The sequence below is a fragment of the Hypomesus nipponensis genome, chromosome 10 (assembly GCF_054491055.1).
Source record: "Hypomesus nipponensis isolate SF chromosome 10, ASM5449105v1, whole genome shotgun sequence".
Lineage (NCBI taxonomy): Eukaryota > Metazoa > Chordata > Actinopteri > Osmeriformes > Osmeridae > Hypomesus > Hypomesus nipponensis.
This window is the reverse complement of record NC_140370.1, coordinates 7,903,707-7,923,403: the sequence shown is the minus strand read 5'-3', so window position 1 is coordinate 7,923,403 and position 19,697 is coordinate 7,903,707. Positions and strand designations below refer to the sequence as shown.

Genomic DNA, 19,697 nt, shown 5'->3' with positions numbered 1-19,697 from the left:
TATCATTCTTTGATTCTGTTTGAATCTGGCCGCATGTGAGCAGGAAAAGGAGCCCAACGTGCTTCCTGAGTGGTCCGGGGAGGAAACGCTGTAATAAGCAAGGAGTTTGTGGTTAAAAATAACCCTGGTATATAAACCCAGAGCAGAATCCCACTCCCTCTCAAACTCTCTCTGCCTCCCGCTCTGGCTGGAAGTCCCATGCTGCTTCTGCGCTCTGCATCCAGATTGTGTTTTCCATGGAAGCTCTGAACGCAGCCAAAGGCGCGTAGCAGATGTCTCTGAATCCTTTCCATAGAGAAAAAAAATGTACACATTTGTGATGACATGACACTGTGAAATCCTGATCAGAGAGATCAGAATTCTAGAGATTGACCCCCTTGTGTGGACTAAGTTATGAGTAAATATAACATTAAATGTTTACTTGACCACATTTGAATGAAAGGTTGAGTGATATAGGGTTAGGGAATGTCAGCACAAATGGGAACAAGCTCTCCCTTTAGGTGCCTGATGTACTTGCGCTTAACTTATTGAATTGTGAAATGTTATTTTGAATTGCCCAATGTCACTATTGTGTAAATGTTTCTCAAAAACAGCTTTAGTTCTGTGGAATTGTTGCTAATCCACACACTTTCCCATATATCACTCACATGACAGTTCCCCTAATGTTCACCTATTAAACCTGATTACCCCACTAAAAGTTATACAGTTATATCAGCTGCACTGATGCCTACCTGCTTGCTACTGAAACCAAAGGTACGCTATCTGGTTCAATCTCCCTTTATTTCTTGAACAATGAATGCATCTTTCTGAATGCTATCATACTCACTGTCATAGTTATATAATGCCAAGAACATTACCTAACTGGGCCTTATCATTCCTGATCTTAATTTCTGTTCACATAATCATAGACACCAACGTTTTTACATATTATGTGTGTGTAAGCAGGTCAACTGTGGTTGTGTCTTAATTGGATATCTATTTGACCCTGCTAGGCTAGTGCTGTAGTTTATGGACACTGTTTGAACACATTGCCCCCTATGACAGTTCAGAATGTTAGATGGACACAGTGTGTGTGTCTTACAGTTTGGAGGGAACACAAAAATTGCCAGAAACTCTCAACTGTTGTGGGTGGCATATCTCACCATGAACGAAACTGATGCTCCTGAATGAGATGCAAATTTCACACGTCTGCATTTCAAAAAACGGCTTCAATACCCGTTATTTACACCTGAATAGGATGCTAAATAGCGCCAAAATTCCGAGTTTTGAAACTGTTAAGTACCGTGAAAAGAGTTTCAGACTACCCTGGCGCCTGGGAGCCGCGTGCGTTTAGACAAGCCTGCTGCGCAAGAACAATAGTTACCCTTTTACAGTAGGCCTAATGATAATGACTGAGGGAGATGTGCGGCAAGCAGGTGCCTCTCCGCGCCACTATCTCTCCCAAACAGTTGTAATCCACTCAGTTTCACGGCAATTTAAGATATTGTACATCATAGTGCAAGTATATAATTTTAAGCTTTTTTCAAAACGATAATTTTGGAACTTTGTCTTAAGGGTACAGCTTACATTACGCAATGTAATGGTTGCCTACTGTATGTTCCATTGGTAGTGTAACCTACAACTTCCAACTGTGGACGGTGCAGCCCCCCTTTTTTTATATAGGCGGAGCTATTGGCCACATGCGTCACCGTTTAGGAGGGAGGATCCAGTGCTTTATAGGCTTGTACGATCGACCGTGAGTGAGAGAGAGGCAGAGCGCAAAAGCTCTTCGAACTTAAAGAGGGACCCTTTATAAACGGCTATATTTACTTATCCTAGACGTATTTCCTGGACTTGCACTATTGGTCGAGCTACGGTATTTAGAAAGTCGAGAGGACCTCCTACCATTCAAACTTGTTCATGTCTCTGAAGCGCAACTTTGTAGTAACAGTCTGAGGCGCACACATTTGAGTGTGACAAGGTGATCACAGGCTTTCGCACAATAAATACACAACTGTTTATCGATCAAACGATGGCCTTATCCGATGTAATGCTGCCGTCTTTTTCAACATTCTCAAATCAGAGGGAAAAATGTTGGGATAATGTAAGTATGACATATTTACAACACATTAAAAGTTTGACAGTGATACATTTCTGCTTTGCTTTCAACGTACTATGCGGTGTCTAATGGCCTCTCTAACTTTACTTTGCAGAGATGGAAAAGCGAAATTGACAAACCAATAACTCCCAGCTGTTCAATGCTGGAGATGGTACAGAACATTGACAGTCACGGCAGAAAGGACGACGAGGATCTGAGTAATTACTTGGATTTGGATTTTATACTCGCCAACACAACTGCAGCGGATAGCGTGGCGCCGATTGGAGCAGGTGCGGAATATATGGGCTCAGCTGACCCAAGCACCATGTATACGACGGGAAACACCATGACGACCTATCCATCAGCGGAACACAGCACACCGCCTCCACCGTACAGTACCAGTCTCATGACTGAACTACACAGCGACAGTAGTTATTGCATTACGCGCGGCACTGGCATACATGGAAGATTTTATGTGAACTCCACGGCTTTTCCCAAGCAGGACATACTTGATAACATTAAAATTGAACCATCTATGGACGGTTACGGGCCAGTTTTTGGCATTGCTCCTCAGAACTGCCCAAAAATCAAGCAAGAGGGAAATGTTTCTTGCATGATGTCCTTTGAGCAGCCGCGGGTTGCCATCTCCCCGCGCGCAACAAGCACCATGACGCCGCCGCTTAGCCCAGATGACCAAGGCAACTCCGACATCCAGACACCGATGTGTCACTCCATGAGCTTCCCCCAGAAGTACCACTCCTCGCCGTCGTACCCACACCTTCCTCCACCTCAAGCTGGCCAGATGCAGCTTTCATATCACGGTGCGCACCAGTTTGGCATGTACGAGGAGGGCCTGACCATGCAGCCAAATCCGCAGAGGGTAATGCTGACACCCCCGTCATCTCCACTTGAGCTTCTGGAGTCTAAGCCCAAGAGAGGACGGCGCACCTGGCCACGGAAGCGGACAGCGACACACACCTGTACCTTTGCTGGCTGCGGAAAAACTTACACCAAAAGCTCACATCTGAAAGCGCACCACCGAACTCACACTGGTAAGAGTTTCAATCTTATTTTAGTTGACTTATTTGATTATAGTTGAGGGGGGGGGGCAGTTGGCGGGGGAAACAATATATTAATGACCATGACGTACCGAATGTAGACTAAACATTGTGTTTTAACTTTTGAAGAAAGCTTCAGCAGTGCAAATGTTGACATCTCCTTCTTTCATTGTATACACAGGTGAAAAGCCTTACCATTGCAGCTGGGAGGGTTGCGGATGGAAATTCGCTCGTTCTGATGAACTCACTCGCCATTACCGCAAACACACCGGTCACCGTCCCTTTCAGTGCCATCTGTGCGAGCGAGCCTTCTCGAGGTCTGACCACCTGGCCCTTCACATGAAGAGGCACATGTGAACCTTGTAAGGCCTCGAGGGCCGGGGAAATCATAGGATGTATTTCATGACTTTTCGATTATTTGTTGTTTTTATTTAATTTGTTCTTCACGACCAAAGCTTTTTATATTGATAAAAGTTTAGTGATATTATTTCGTAATAATGTAGCTGGTACTACCTTGGTTGTATATGAAAGCTTTAGAAAAGCTTCATTTGATATTTGTTTTTGGGCAGACAGGCCAATAAGGGGCTGGCCCTATACTGCTCTTCTTCAAAACTGGAGTGCTGTTGGACACAAAAGTGCCTTTCTATTGCGACTGTGTGCTACTGTAAAACTTTCCATAGTCAATCTGCCAGGTCAGCCAAAATAGTGGAGACAAAATTATGCCTAAGTGAAATGTACCTGTGTGAGCAAAGACAATGTTTTGTTATTTAAACTGCCTCATTGTTTTGAATGGCCTGAATAGCATAGTCAACTGTGTTCTTAATTTAAAATCACTTAGCTGAAAATTGTCTTCCTTGAGTGCAACTGCTGGATCCAGCCCCCATGTACACTATCAGGGCTTGATGTCCTGTGTATTTTTATTTTTTACTGAAATTTATATGGACTTGTATATGAATTTTATACTGTAAATTGTGTATTTATTGTAAATATTAAAAAAACAAAACATAAAATACATGATTCATGTGGATATTTCCTGAGTTTTCACAATGACACAATGATTGTACAAGGTTAGTCAACAAAGTAGTTCCTTTTCTAGAAACGTGTTCACACATTGTCCTTACATGAACCACATCCACCCCCTGAATATCAACTTAGAGTTGAAATAGACGCAGAAGCGCAGGCCTGAAAAGGACACAGGTAAACTGCATCTTTTTGAGTAACTGAGGCCCAGTCTATACACCCACTGCTGAACTCAATAGACATGGTATCACCATTTACACAATTATGTTTTCCAGCTGCAAAACACACCAGGCCAGACGCTTGTGGGCTCAGACTATAAATACAAACAGTACATTTCCATAATTACAGAGAGGGAGTGGGGAGACGTCTGGACAGAGGGGCCTAGCAGCCCTCGTCAAGCAGCCCATAGACTCCCACTTCTGATGGGTAGAAATTACAGTTAAACATCAAAGGGGCCTTAATACTACAATTACACAGGCAACAGAACCATAGCTGCAATTTGCAACATTCAAAGAGCACATATTCCTAGGCAGTGTAGTGTCTTCTACCATGTCTCCCATGCCAATGAAGTGGAGTGTAGAAAACCAATACATCACTATAAGGAGTACATCCATATTGACATGAAATACTGAATGGATTGGGTACATAACACATTTGTGAAAATGTGGTTGTACATTTATAATACATGTTTCCCCTCAGTTGTGTAAATTACTATAAAAAGTTAAACAAGCTCAATTAAACCACACCTTCCATCATGTGGTGCCAATGAGTCACCCAAACTTTATTACATACTACTCTATTCAAGTGAAAATGTTATGACTATGTTTCAAACTCCAAATTCAGCGGACCACTGGGGCAAGAGAAGATAGTTGAACTGGAATGATAACTGGCTATGTCAATCATTTAACAATTCATGTAAAGTATCAAAAAGAAAAAATAATCTGAAAATAAAGAATTTGTGAAATGCAAATTCAACGTTCTCATTTCACTTGTCTGCCCGTTTGAGTAACTTTCAGTTGTGACAGCAGCGTGTGTGTAGTGGGGGGGGGGGGGGGGGTGCCTGCACGTGTGTGCATCTACCTATAATGAGCCAGAAGTTATCAAGGAATGTTACACTTGCTTTTATTATATTAAAAGATATACATAGTATGTATCACATATTGAAGTGAGTTCCAAAACCTGAAAGAATATTTATAATCATATATGGTATGTACTATTACATATGACATGTTGGATCTCAATAAATAAGGCAGACATTGTGTAGCAGTCAATGAAGCTCCATGTAGGCCCCACATTTCCAGTCAACCATTCACATTGGAAGAGCAAGCTACACACAATATGCCTTGAATATGCTCCACACGCAAGTTTTAAAAGCATCTTGGGTCAATACAATGATATAATGACATAGAAGCAACAGTCTATAAGGCATCTGAACCCACAGTATATGCATCGGATTGTGGGCATGATTCAACTTTGAGCGCAACTGATATGATGGTAGTTGTGAGGCTTTGACAGGTGACATTAGTCCAACTACAGCTGCCTTTGGGAGCATCAAGCATATTGCCAGGAGTACACAGGTAGCTACAGCAAGCACACACAATCTTTAGTCTGTTGTAACAGTATTAGTCAAAGCAAATAGGTTTGTATCCCTATGGAAGAGGCTACACTGGTGTAGTACCCTATAGAAACCTCTAACTGTTGTAAGGTTGCCACTGTAAGACATGAACAACACATGTTTTTTGTCAGCTAACATGTAAGACCAGTCAGACCACAGGAATATCTTGGCAAGGAAGACAGACATGATTCTTCAAATAGCATTTATGATAGCCACACAAGCCTTTCTGGAAGATGAAACAAGGCCCCAAATGTTTGCAGTTTGCTCTGGTATTGGACTACGGGGCAGTTGTGATAGTGTTTTATTGCTATGCACAAAATGAACAAATTGAGTGGAAACTGCAAAGCATAACCATTTTGCGCCGAAAAATACAAAAATTCATGCTAAATTTGATACTAAAACGAAGGGATTTCAAAAAAAAAAAAAGAAAAAAAAAAAAGATAAAAGCCGAGAAGGCATCAAAAGGTTGTTGTTCTAAGGGCTTTACACCTTTATCAATAAGCCATGGCTTGATAAGGAGTATTAAAACATGTCCAAAGCATGTGTATTATAAATCACACAGCTCCAAATCAAAATAACACTTACAAAGTTGAAAATTCTAGTTTTGGGAAAATATATCTTTACCAACTGAAAGATAGATACGAGGGAACGTATAGATACGACAAGAATTTAAAGATAGTAAAAACTGAAAATGTAATCAAACAATAACTGTACTTTCATTTTTGATTTCCTGACCCACAATAAGATTTGCACCAAAAATCTGGAATTCATAAGTGTCAGACCTCTAAGATAGGATGAAATTCCAGGAGAAGAGCTGTTGAAGGTTACGATAGTGCATTCACAGATACTTCATAAACTACTGATGCATTTTGTATATAAATAATAAAATGAAATAAAATAGATTAAAAAAGCAGATTTCTGTACAAAAAAGAGTAAAGCAAAGACATGTCTTCAAAGTTTTCCCCACCTAAACCCATGGAGCACGATGCAGGCTCTCCACTGGTGATGGATTAAGTCACTTCAAAATTGGGCTTAGCCCAGGCTTAAATCAGGCAGAAAAACGGTCTTCATTGTACTTCATTACAGTTGCAACGCAATGTGGATGAGAAACACGAAAGCTGCAGAACTTATGAACTGAGGCTTTGGTGAATAAAGAAGAGTGTTGATGAAAGGTTTGTCCACAATTCTTGAGGGTGTACATCAAAGCCTGCATCCGAGCTAGTCTCGGAGGGGAAAGGCTAGAGTCTGGCTGTAGAGATAATAGCTAGGGCCCATTCTTTCATTGTAGAAGTGTTGTTCTTTCATGTGTCATCATCTCAGTGTTAAGGAGCTGACATTCACCTTTAGTGAGGGTAGAGCTGACGCAGGAAGTGCGTGCATCGTAGATGAGTGGTCAGACACTGGGCATGTCTGCCTTGCTAAGGGCGATGGCCAGGTCGAGGTCTTGCTGTTCCTGGAGGCGGAGCCTCCTCAGTCTCTCCTGCTCCTCCCGCTCACTCTCCCGCTTGGCCCACTCTAGCTGGTCGCTCTCATTTCCAAACTAGAGGACAGCAAAGAGACATTGGTCAGCGCACTGGCAAGCAGGCTGGACAGATTCACTCCAAGCCAGCCGCTAACACAAACACAACAAACCAAAAAAACGAATCTTATGTGCTTCCGAAAGTTGTGAATAATGCAGAATTTGATTGAATACAATTTATATTGCATAGTCATTGGATAAAAAAACGAATGCATTTTCAACAAACACAATTTCAGGGAATCTAATTAAAAAATAGGGAGGGTTTGGAATTTCAATATAATTCAAAGCAAAGCAGCATGACAAATCACATATGATGTACCTGAGGTCTGTGTTGACCTTGCCATTTTGCTATGAGTGATTACTTCACTGAACACGCCATTGGACTTAGTGTATGGAATGGATCCACCTGATTGGTGGATCTCAAACAGCAGTTCTCACCAATCATAGTGCTCTCATTCTGGATACGTTCCTTGCATGCAAATAACAATACAAAAGGTCACCACACCAACAAGTAACCTTACCTCGACTTTTTCAGATCCTGGGAATAAAAACAAACGTTCTATAATACAAAAACTAGATATAGACAATGTACAAATATCTACACATATTTCCCCCAAAAAGAATACACAAAGGGCCAAACTGCCATGCAGCTGATAGTCCTGAGAGCATTGTGGCAGTGGGAAGAGCAATAAAATAGCAGACATGGAAAGCCAGAATTAACATGCAAGTTGATCTAAGGTTAGACTTTCTGTTCCATCTATTAAACCAGCTTATGAGACAATTTCTACATTTGACAATATTGCGTATGCCAGATACTGTGACTTTTAACTTTCCTTCTTACTGCAAATAACGTCACAGGGAAAGGTCAGAGACAAGATTGAAAGCAATCCGCATTTGCGGCCATGCTGACGAAGGTATGGAAATGTGAGGATGGACAAGGTCTGCCCTGAGACAATCCCTGTGCAGACTTGTAAGGACATGTACAGTACAAAGGAGTGCAATAAGCATGGACACCAAAAGAAACCCCCGTCAACATTCATTCAAAGGCCCACAAAGGTCCGTGAGCTGAAGACCCTACCACAGTCGGACATGGTACAAACCAAGTACTTTTTTTTTTTTTTTTTATCGGGTACAATTGGGAAACAGAACAGTAGCCATATATACTGTCACAACAGGCTCAGCCGTCTGGGTTGACAGAATGAGGAGCAGCAATCCAAAGCCATAGCGCAGAAGCCAGACACAAGGCCACTGTTATCTCCCTTGGGATGCAATCGCTAGGAGCAGAAAGCAACAACAGCAGCAACAACAACAACAACAACAACTGGATGAAAGCGGTAACCAGCACTTCCACTTACAGAGCCCACATCTGCAAACCCGCCAGAGGTGTCTTTCATAGCAGCGCCAAAAGCGAATGCATCTTTGCTGCTTGTTGAGTCTCCAGAAGCCATTTTACTCTGACTACGTTCGGTACAGTGGACCGGCTCCCTTGGGTTGTCCAAGGCAGCCAGCCCGAGAAGGTTTGCATGACTACGTTTACCTGGAGAGGGTTCAGAGAGGAACATGGAGTACTGTCAGTATCTGACGCTCAGAAATGTCATCAGGTGCCTCCCTGCCTCACCAATCAGGGTAAATGATGCAAAGGGTGCTAAACTCAGAAAGCAGGGGCGTCCTGGTGGCTCACCTGGTAGGACAGTCACCACAGAGGCTAAGTCCTTACCTCAGAGGCCCAGGTTTGACCCCAGTCCGGGCCATTTACTGCATGTCATGCCCTCTATCTCCCCTGCCTTTCCTGTGTCTTTACATACTGTCACTATCAAAAATAACGCAGAAATGGTTAAAAGTATTTTTAACAAAATACAGAAAAACTCAAACAAAAGCAAAAAAGCTAACCCTAAACCCGCAGTTGGAGAAGTCAAGAGAGTTGTGAAAGCTGCAGGAAGAGGGCAACCAGCACACACAGGCACCCGTGGGAAAGCAATAATGGTTGGCTTACCAAAAAAAAGGTGCTAACCACAATGTTGATGAAACTGTCTCACATTTGGATCCTAATATGTATCCTTTGAGCAACAGGTGTGGGCCTCATGCAAAGTTCAACTAAAACTTCAGCACTACTGCTGTAGATTTCATTGATTGAATGACCATATCTGCCAAGATGCTCTGTTTCCGAGCAGTACAACCTGTAAATACTTCCTGTGAGATACGAGGAGGGACTGTTTGACCACATGGGAAACACGGTGGCTGTGTGTGAGTGAGTGTGTGTGCATGGTGGTGGGGTGACCTGAAGATCACACCAGAGAAAAGGTGGCATAGCTAGGTCACACAAGTTGCAAGAGTTGTGTGGGTGGGAGTTTTCACACTTGCGAGCGCACATGAACACATCCACAACAGACATTGTGGCGTGCCGCATGTGCACAATGTCACTAAAAAGGCAGCGCAACAGTTCAGTGGCAGTATACTGGCTGCCTTTTTGAGTGCTGTCTTTTATCGTGACCGTGCTGTCAGTACTGATTCAAAAGTATAAACTCGCACCACAATAACCAGCAACACTTGAGGAAGAACCAATTCATTCAGTACACTGAACAGTCAACAATCTGCACCCGTGCTTTAGGCCTGGGTTATCTGTACCAACAGCTTTCCTGTTTACGACTTCAAGAAGAAGATGAAGAAACTGATTGCTCTGCCCCCTTGCAAGGCTAGCGAGGGTGGAGTAAAGGGGAAGTACTTTCATACAGCGTACTAACAAAAACAACACTGAACTTTAATAAAGACAGTGTGCCACCCAGAAATGAGTTCTCCAAAAACGCTGACTCAACCAGCAGTTTTTTTTTGACGCTTTCAACCAGCAAGAGTGACTGACATCTGTAAAAGTGAAATACACATGATGAAGAGTGAATTAAAAAACAGTTTCATTTTGGAGCTGGGAGAAAAGGTATGTTAAGTGTTACATCCACAATTGAAACGAGATTTACTTCACTGAGCAGGCACACACACAAGCACATCATCAGGCCTTACCATAGGGAGGAGCTGGCCTGTGGGGTATGTTCTTCTTTGGTGGCAGCATAGGATTGTCTGGCTTCTGAAATAGAATATCACACGACAACCTATTCCTCCCAAACAAAACTTTAGTGCTAGAATGTAGTATGTATACTGGTCATCAACATGTTTCATGACATCATTAAAAGAGGAAATCCACAGGGAATCAGTTGAAAATTATGCTGTTTGGCATCACAATATTTTCGTATCGGAGGGTGAAGAACTCACCTTTGACATTTGACTGAAGTCAGCAAAACCCCCCTTGGCTGCGTAAGAGCCGCCACCAAACGCGTCCCCCGACCCAAAGCCGTCTAAAACAAAACACGGCACAATGAAACATTTATGGGAACGTCTAGCGTCAATGAAGGCTTGGCCTCAAGCATACATTCAAATCCATCACCATACTTTGCTTATTTCAAAAGAGCTTAGGCTCTATTTTCAGAAGGAGGCATACTGTTTGTGGCTAGGCCGCTTCATTTACCACGATTTTTCCGAAACCTGAAAAGTTGAAGTACTGTTATAGTCTGACGTGTGCATCTGATTAACTCATTAAAGCCGTCAGTCGGGGTACTGTTGAAGTACTGTGGTGAGATTGTTTTTACACATTGTGGTATGCCTTTGGACTTAATGAATAAATTGCCAACTGTGCAGGGGCACCAGTGGAAAAAAAAGTGAACCATTGTAACTAAATATGTTTGTTGTGAGGGAGACCATAAAGAGTAGCATTCATGGGTGTTACGCTACGCAGCAGGTTCGTTTGGCGTTAAGAAGCTGGGCTCCCTCCCACACTCGGTTCTGTGTTCCCGCGGAGGCTGCTAGATTCAGCAGTGCGTAGGAGGAACCTTGCCCCTAATTTAAAACAACTTCCTCCCGAATGAAGCATGTACCAGTTCAATACCAGGCGGAGAACAGGGGACAGAGGCAGAGTTGAACTGGTTAAGGCAGTGATGGCAGTGTGTTCTGGACCTATGGACCCACATAGTTTCTGTTATGTTTGGCCCCCAGTGAGCCTCCTGTTTTTCCAGGGGGTTATTTTTAGTTGGCCAGCAGTTAAATGCGTAGGTAGCCTGCTTAAAATAGAAGGTTCACCACAGGAAAATATGAAGCCACAGTGAGAAAAATAGTATGTCACCGCTCATGCCCCTCCTCCTCCAAAACAGAAATACATCTAAATGTCACCATGGTTACGTTGAATGACTGTATTTATTGAGAGGTCTTGCAGAATTTGCCAAAAGATTATAATTTTCTAAAAACTGTAAATGAACCTGGGTAACAACACTTTTTATAGATGCAACCCCAATGAGGCCACATCCAAACATACGTTTTGGCATGACATTTAAACGATTTCAGACTAGGATTGGCAGTCACACAACAATCACATTTATTTCTAAGAACAGCCTGAATCTGCTTTGACTATTGTAAGTGAGCGTGATATTATTAAAGTTTTTTTTTTACTTAAGAAAAGCTTTTGTAACAGTACCTGAGTCCTTTGGTTTTGGGCTGGGACTGTTGGAAGGGAAGTGGTCACTACTACCAAATGCGCCAGGCTGGGGAAAAAAACAATCACACATATTTGTCTTTATTCTATTTCATATTTTCAATGAATAATAAGCAAAGTACGCTTAAAAGAATCCTCTTCAGACCTTGGCAGGGGGAATGGGCTTTTTTTTGAAGGGGTCCGATGATGCAAACGGATCTGCCTTTTTGAAGAAGTCTTCTGAGGAACTCCCTTTAAAGGGGTCAGTCTCTTTGAAGGGATCCCCCCCAAATGGATCTGTGTACAGAGAAGGGTCCAACAGTCTTACATTAAAGTCCAAGTCATCAGTTGAAACACTGGCTTTGCATTAGATGCGTAAGATTACATGTATGCCCTATAGAAGGCCACGCATGTGATAAATATCACAAATTGGAACAAGTATCCCATACGTAACCGCCAAGTCTTTCCACTGAGAACTCCCTACACCATTGTAGTGAGTTCCCTATGCTTTTATCTCTCCTTTAGAAATGTAAAAATGAAAAATGTGGCCTTTGAAGCATCACCTCTGAAGGGATCCGACTTGAAGGGGTCTTCAGTTTGGAACGGGTCAAGCTGAGGATCCCTGGGGTTGCTGTTGAACATGGCTACCTTGGACTTAAAGGGGTCCTCCTGGGGGAAATCAGTTTCCAGCAGTTGATCCCCAAAAAGCGTAGCCACTCATCAAATAGAAAAAGTATCTAGACTGATGCTTTAAATGATGAATTTACTTTAAAATGGAGGTCAACATGAAATGTCGAGGAAGTCTGATATATAACACCGCAAAAGAAAACAAGAAAACAAATACAAAGATATCTAAAGCAATTATAGTCAGAAGCATTTTGGAATACACCTTTGCAAAGCTAGACCTGGCAAGATTTGACCTTTCTCTTCTTAAAGCTGCTTAAACTCAAGTCATAAGTCACCAGATGTACCATTGGGTTTAGGTCAGGGCTATATCCTGTAAGATTTTACCATGGTTCCGAAGCCTCCGTTCTCCTTCTCGGTGAATCCCTCGCTCATGTCGGCCAGGTTGGTCATGCTGCCTCCGTTAGTGCCGTTAATAGCGCTGTTGTACTGCTCAATGCTCTTGCTCACCTCCTGCTGACTGTCCTGGATCTGAGACAACTTGCTGCGAGCCTAAGGCAACAAACCACACATACACATGAATGCGTGCACTGAGACTAAACAAAACTAGCTCGCATGAACAGTGTAGACCAGGCCTCTGCTAAATGCCATTTGCTTGACCAGTGTGTGCACCATTTGTAAAACGTCTGAGGACAATACGGATTCCTATATGGAAACAGTGTCATTCATAATAAGCAAAAAAATAAAAACATCTAAAACGTTTTTTTCACCTGATTGATCTCGTCCTGGGTGGCTTTGAGGGACTTGACGATGCTGTCCAGCTGGACGCGGCCGGCCTGCAGGCTCTGCTCCAGCTGGCCCTCCTCCTGCTGCAGCCGACTCAGGTCCGACCGGGTCCGGCTCAGCTCCGCCTCCTGGCTCTGCAGGTCCGTCTCCTGGGACTGGATCTGAGTTTGGAGCGACGAGATCTGGGGGCGAGAGAGGGGGGGGGGGGGGGAGGAGGGGGAAAGAGGGAAGACAGACGAACGGGAGGAGGGGTAAAAGTAAGTAAGAGAAAAGAACGCGAGGGGTAGGGGCGAACGTTATTGGTCCCAGAGGCTGGACGCTGACCATGTGAGATTCGTCCTGGCACTTCTGCTGGACGTCGTTGAGCATGCCCTCCAGCTTGGACCTCTGCTGGTCCATCTCCTCCAGCCTCTCCTGGGCGTCCTGCTTCTGGGACTCCAGGTCCTGCAGACTGCTGCTCTCCCTGTCCAGGTCATCCTGCATCTCCTGAGGACGCATACACGCACGCACGCACGCACACGAGCACACACAAGGACAAAGAAAACAGTAAACTTGGGTCCATTTGTTTGGACAGACTAGCAAAATTGCACAAAGGCTCGCTCACCTGAACCTCGTTGTTCTTCTGTCGGATGGCGTCCTCCTTGTCTCGGATCTCTTGCTCCAGAGAGTATTTCTCCCTGCAGGACACCACAGGAAGGCAGGGATGAGGGACCGAACAAGGTGCAGGAAGTGAGCTCAATCCCAATGCCTACGTTAGACCTTATTTTTCTGTCCTTCTTCAGCCCCCCCCCCCCCTCTTCCTAAAAGGAAGAACACAAGGAAGGGGCCTTCTTATGGTGGAAGGGGCAGACTGGAGGGCTCACCTCTGCAGCTGAGCTATTTCCTGGCTGAGTTCATCCAACTCTTTGACGCCCGTCAGGTCCCCTGAGCCAGTGGAGCTGGAGCTGTCCTGGGGTGGAGGGGGACGGGAGGAGAAGTCAGTCAGTCAAAGGAGCAGAAGACCTTCTCCACTGATGTGATGATACACACAACCATCGTGCATACAAAAGGCCAACAGAATATGAAAAACTCATAGAAATAAAGCCCAAATCTTTGTCATACGGCATGCATTTCCATGACATAAAAGTGATACATTTCAATGAAGCATTTCTCAGGAAAATCAATTCATGCATCAGACAGAACTCTCAAGACAACTATATTCTTGAGAACCACCTGGTGGCAGTGTTGCTTTAAATACTGTGTGTTGGCTGAAGACAGATTGACTTAGAATGATAGAGCAGACATAATGTTTCTACAGAAAAACCAGGCGCTGCACAGGATAAGAGACGACGGCCCGGAAACAAACCAAACGAATAAAACGGCGACAGCACACCAGAACATCACAGCGGCACGCAGGGCCAGCTACTCACTCTGCGTAGGTTAGCATAGGCAGCGACGTCAGGTCCCACAGCAGTCATGAACCCGGCAAAGCTCTTGAGAAACGGGACCAAGAGAGAGAGAGAGAGAGAGAGAGAGAGAGAGAGAGAGAGAGAGAGAGAGAGAGAGAGAGAGATGGGCAGAGCTGAGAGCAGGAGGCAGGAGAGGCGCGGCGAAGAACCAACAGTACCTCAGCGTGGGGAGACTAGAGACTTGAAGAGAGAAAGTGGCGAAAGGGCGCCGAGACTCACGGGCCCGGCTGCGGACGCGGCACTCCTCTCCGAGGGGGGGATCATGTCTGGGGTGATGGTCTGGGGGGGGTCCAGGCCCTTGGTCACTTTCTGCTGGATCAGGTACATGGCCAGGGAGAACTGCTCCCTGGACAACTTGCCAACTTGCTGGGTGTCAGCCAGGCTCCTGGGGACCACAGGAACCATCTGTAGACACTTCGGCAGAACTGGGTGGCACAGCTGTCAAAAGGCTGAATACGAGCCTACATAGTACGTGTGCTCCCCCTACTGGTGAGACCTGAGAATGCCTTTATCGGTGACATTCTACTGGGACAGGCCTTCATCCATTGCACCATGCTAATATAGCTAAAGACTGAACTGTGTTCAGTGATTGTCCGGGTTATGATGTTTGGTTGGGACTGATCCCCATTATTCCTTTATCCATGTCTCATTCGTGCACAGTGCTCACCATATCTGAGCCAGTGTCGTCTGAGGCAGGCTGGATTGCATGAAGATCTCGATGACCTCTGTGCCTGTGACCAGGCCGTCCATGTCGCTGTCCGTTTTCAGGAAGATGTCGTCATATCGCCCTCTGTCTGCCACTGGGACAACCCAGTTCACGGTGGGCTAACATGCAGGAGGGGGAAATTCCAAACATTTAAGAAAGGAGAGAGAGATATAAAGAGAAGAGAAACATAAATGTGTTCTTTTGTGGGTGCTGGGATGGCTTTAAATTGGGTTTGTAACCGAGTGCTTAAACCAGGTGTATGAGAAATATGCAGGATTGTCGCCCCAAAACAGATGCATCTAAAATAGGTACAAAGTTTGATGATGTAACAGTGCAAGTGCAGCTGGTCAGGAAGTAGCAGATTTTAACACAAAATGTCCATATGATGAATTGCGTCAAAAAGCTATGAATGTTTATAAAAAATGAATCATGCAGTGGCAAAAACTTGTCCTCTTCTTGTGGACAAGACTTACGCCGTGCTACATCTCTTTCAGTGAAGAAATACAGTGTAAGAGAAGGAGTGAGATTCGTTGTCCATTGCCCAACAGATAGTGTGCATGTAATATGTCTACAACGGAACAGTGATACCACATTTTATAACTGCTAATCTTACATCCATCCACTCAAATCTTTAAAAAGTTGACAGTATTTGGCCATAACAGCTTGTGTACCTTTTAATTAAGCCAGACACTGCACTAAAGATAAATAATCAGATATAAATCACCACGGCGACAATAGGAGATGAACGTGGAAAGACAAACTTGAGGCTAAAAGGCAAAGCTGGGCATGTGGTTGAACCGGTCTAAAGAGAAGAGGGACAAGGCAGGTTTACTCAGCTGTGCCCTTAACCAACAACCCAGAAGAACAGGGGACCACATTCTTTACAACGTGCCCTGGCATGACTAACGACAGCATGCCACACAAACAAAAATACGCCATCCTTTTGTCTCATCCAAACTATGAGAAGGCAAGAGGGAGCTGCAGTAAGAGGCCGAACAGGGAGGGTGACTACAGGCCAGTAGCTACAGAGCGGGTCTTACCTGTGAGGCAGCCTTGAACGAGTGTTTGGGGGAGAGGCTCGTGTTGATGGGCGCCACGCTGCCCAAGGACGGTGTGGAGCGCAGGGTCTCTTTGAGGGGCGGGGAGCCTATCAGGCCAGTCAGAACGGGCAGCACAGCCACGGCACCAGGCAGTGCCCCGGCAGACTTCTTCCTCTTAGATGGAGGGATGAGGGAGGCGGGTAGAGCGGTGGGGGTGGTTTCGTTCTCCATGGCACGGTACACCAGGTGCATGGCCTGGAGAGCGCGAGTGGGGGGGAGATGCATTGTCTTTGTGCACGTTTTGACTAGAGACGTTAACTGGAAACGCATTCATACACTTAATGACCTGAAATTCAAACTTGTCAACTCACCACTGAAAACTCATCTCTGTCCAACTGGCCATCTTTGTCTACATCACTAAGGTCCCAAATCTACATGTATAAAGAAAAGAGTAAAGGAAGAGGTTAACAGTAGCTCTTCGTGTAACAAGACAGAACTAGTTTTAGGATGCTTACCCTTCCTAAAACATCCAGAGGTAGTTTGGAGTTGATCAAAACCGGCTTGACTTTATCACCCGAGAGCAGACCATTGACTGGTGAAAGGCTGTCAAATATGCCATCGAACTTCCCTTTTTCCTCAGGCTGGAGGGCGAAATATGTTACAGACTGAGTGTGCTAGTTAACAGATGATGCATTGTTAATGTACGTATGTATAATTAATCCTCACCCTGACAGCCCACTGAGAGTCAGCAGAAGGAGATATGCTCAGCGACGTGCTCAACGACGTGCTTAGCGGTGTGCTCAGCAGTGGACTGTTTGCATCTTTCTACAAAACAATTCACATGCGGTATCACAAAAAACGATCTGCAACAGGGTGTATCATCGAAGGATCTCAAATCTGCCAGAGGAGACAGACAATATGCTATCCATATTAAATATCCCACAATAAGAACAAATACATTGTCATAAAAGTGTGTCGAGTGGTTTCAACACTTACAAATTTAGGTGCAGCCAGTGTCTGGTTAAGATTATTAAGACTGATGTCATTTCCTCCTTGAGCAGACGCCACCAACCTCAGAGCAATGAAAAAGCCCTAAAAACAAGGAAGTGAGGAACTGATCAATACTTCATGTAGGGAAGCAAACTGAAAAAGCTAGAAAATTATACAACACAGAAGAATTTGTTCACCCGCTTGTCCAAGAAGCCTTTTCTCTCTGGGTCGGCCAAATCCCAAATCTACACAGAGGAGTATCATTATTGATCAGAGAAAATTAACATGTCAACAACTCATAGGCTAAGGTTGATATCCTGACAGTATTGATACCTTCACTGTACTGGTTGGAGATACAGGTTTTTACACGAAAACAAGGTGTACCTGGAAAATTACAGTGTGTGTTTATGTTCCTTACCTTGCCCAAGGTGCTATCTGACAGGCCAGACTTTTTCAGGAACTGAGCAGCATCAGCTGCTCTGATTTTTCCAGTGTTTCCTGGGTCAACCTACGAAATTGAAATAAGAACGCTTATGTTGTTATGCCTCACGTTACAGTCCAGTTTAATAAATATATTTTAAAAAGAAACACCCCACAAGGTATATTACCTGTCTGTAATAGTTCTCGTAAGCGGAGTTTCCACTCGATAACTGTATAAAGAGTTTGCATATGGGTCGAGTTGAAATACATAGATGCGCTCTATAAACTGGCTACAGTAGCTCGCTAAGTTAGCTGGCTGTACACATTGTGTTGAAAACTAAATGTATAGAATGGAAAGGGACACTTAACCTCCAAGGATATTTAACAGGCATTCGTGATTCGACTTTTGCTATGTCAGCTTTACAATAAAGTTAACAGATTGACAAACCAAGAACACATTATATTGGGAATCGGTGCATCGGCTTGCTGGCTAGCTACCGCGTTAGCTAAATCAGACAACACAACTGAGCTTGCTAAATGATCTACATCTTTCGCTTCGTTACCACTTTTGACTGAAGAGGGTTGCCATGTGTGACCTTCCTATGCAAAAATGGATTAAAGATAGCCTAAACTTACGAAACGAACTTACATTTAGGGCGTTAACTCAAGTATTTGAAGTTACCTGGCTGAGAGTCATGAGCGCCGCCATATTTCCTGCTGTCACGGGAGCGCGCACACCACTCAACTGACACGAGCCTAAACTTGACAGCTGTCAGTGCACAGCTCAGGACGAACGCTGCTCTTCAATGAATTTCGTAAATTCACAAAAAAGTGCGTCATTTTTTAAGTCAGTTCCCAGCTAATGAGAATTCGAGTTATGAATGAGCTTCCCTTCCTGTGTTACGAGCTTCCTTACCTTTATCACCGTGGAAAATCTGAGCATTTATTATTTATCTTGATTTATCAGTTAACTGACCCAGTTTGGGTCAGTAAACGACCTGTCCGTATACCTGCTCTATGACTAGCCTTGAAAAACCATATATCCCCATGCAGCCCATATCTCTAACCAGTTTACCCCTTTTGGAAACCCCATTGCTCTATCTGCCCAGTTATTAACCCTACCAGCCTGACCACGCCTGTTACCAATAAACAGGGTTTATGATTGTCTGGTAGGTGGCATTTAACTCTGCATATTGAGACACCTATCAACTCAGCAGAAAACTTCCCTCTGTATGCCTGCGCCTCGTCCATTAGTAAACCTTGCCCGGGGTGCCTAATGTGCTAGGACCGCCACTGCCCTTAGGGGCCTACTTCACAGCGTGAGAAATACAAGGTGTTGGGTGAGAGCGTGAGAAATTGTTGAAATGCATGAGTATAGGGGTCCTTCGGCATTTTTACTGTGATAGCGCCAGTAAGGACTCAGTAATGTACCCATTGAGGGGACAATGGACATCACGCTATCATTTCAGTCACCTCACTTGTCTATTTTTACCTCTAATAGCTAGAAAAACAAACTTTGAATCAGTGGCTGCAGACCTGTTTCACTGGCAAAAGCTCTCTCCCTTTTCCAGACTTCTATCAAGTGATTACTTTACTACTTTGCTGTTTTGGTGATTTCAGTGCTTCTTGATATATTTTCAAATGTAACCTTCTGGACACTGGCAATTCATTTGATACTCTATCGGGACAAAATGTCCGACTTCTGGATAACTACCATTAAGGCCAGTCACGGCATTAAATCTCACGCATGCTGTGAATATGACTGAATGGCCTGCTTCGATGTCCCAGTGTAGGCAGGCCTGAGATGGAGTTTTTCTTAAAAGAGTGAGTGGTATTTAGTGTCAAGTCAGTGAGTAAACCGTGTGTCTAGAAGGGAGGATGATC

The 19,697-nt window shown here is 44.2% G+C and overlaps 2 protein-coding genes across 6 annotated transcripts; one reads left to right on the top strand and one right to left on the bottom strand.

The window, feature by feature from the left end:
• Positions 1-1,744: 1,744 nt before the first annotated feature.
• On the top strand, positions 1,745-4,145 carry klf2b (Kruppel like factor 2b). Its single transcript, XM_084707043.1, has 3 exons — positions 1,745-2,083; positions 2,193-3,129; positions 3,317-4,145. The coding sequence occupies exons 1-3, from the start codon at positions 2,012-2,014 to the stop codon at positions 3,490-3,492; spliced, it is 1,185 nt and encodes a 394-aa protein (XP_084563169.1). The 5' UTR covers positions 1,745-2,011; the 3' UTR covers positions 3,493-4,145.
• A 1,115-nt stretch (positions 4,146-5,260) lies between these two features.
• On the bottom strand, positions 5,261-18,546 carry LOC146271445 (epidermal growth factor receptor substrate 15-like 1). 5 transcript variants are annotated; one of them, XM_084707040.1, is made up of 25 exons: positions 18,496-18,546; positions 18,002-18,043; positions 17,812-17,901; positions 17,591-17,638; positions 17,400-17,495; positions 17,130-17,228; positions 16,919-17,044; positions 16,775-16,834; positions 16,404-16,658; positions 15,325-15,482; positions 14,877-15,042; positions 14,619-14,681; positions 14,073-14,158; positions 13,814-13,886; positions 13,534-13,695; positions 13,194-13,391; positions 12,811-12,975; positions 12,363-12,468; positions 11,966-12,096; positions 11,803-11,869; positions 10,551-10,633; positions 10,302-10,365; positions 8,645-8,826; positions 7,811-7,827; positions 5,261-7,310 (listed from the first exon to the last, which is right to left on the bottom strand). In XM_084707040.1, exons 1-25 carry the CDS (start codon positions 18,520-18,522, stop codon positions 7,286-7,288), a joined length of 2,589 nt encoding a protein of 862 aa, XP_084563166.1. In that variant the 5' UTR covers positions 18,523-18,546; the 3' UTR covers positions 5,261-7,285. The 5 variants fall into 5 exon arrangements, with proteins under 5 accessions (XP_084563166.1, XP_084563164.1, XP_084563165.1 ...); XM_084707038.1 differs by lacking the exon at positions 7,811-7,827; XM_084707039.1 differs by lacking the exons at positions 7,811-7,827; positions 14,619-14,681.
• Positions 18,547-19,697: the final 1,151 nt, after the last annotated feature.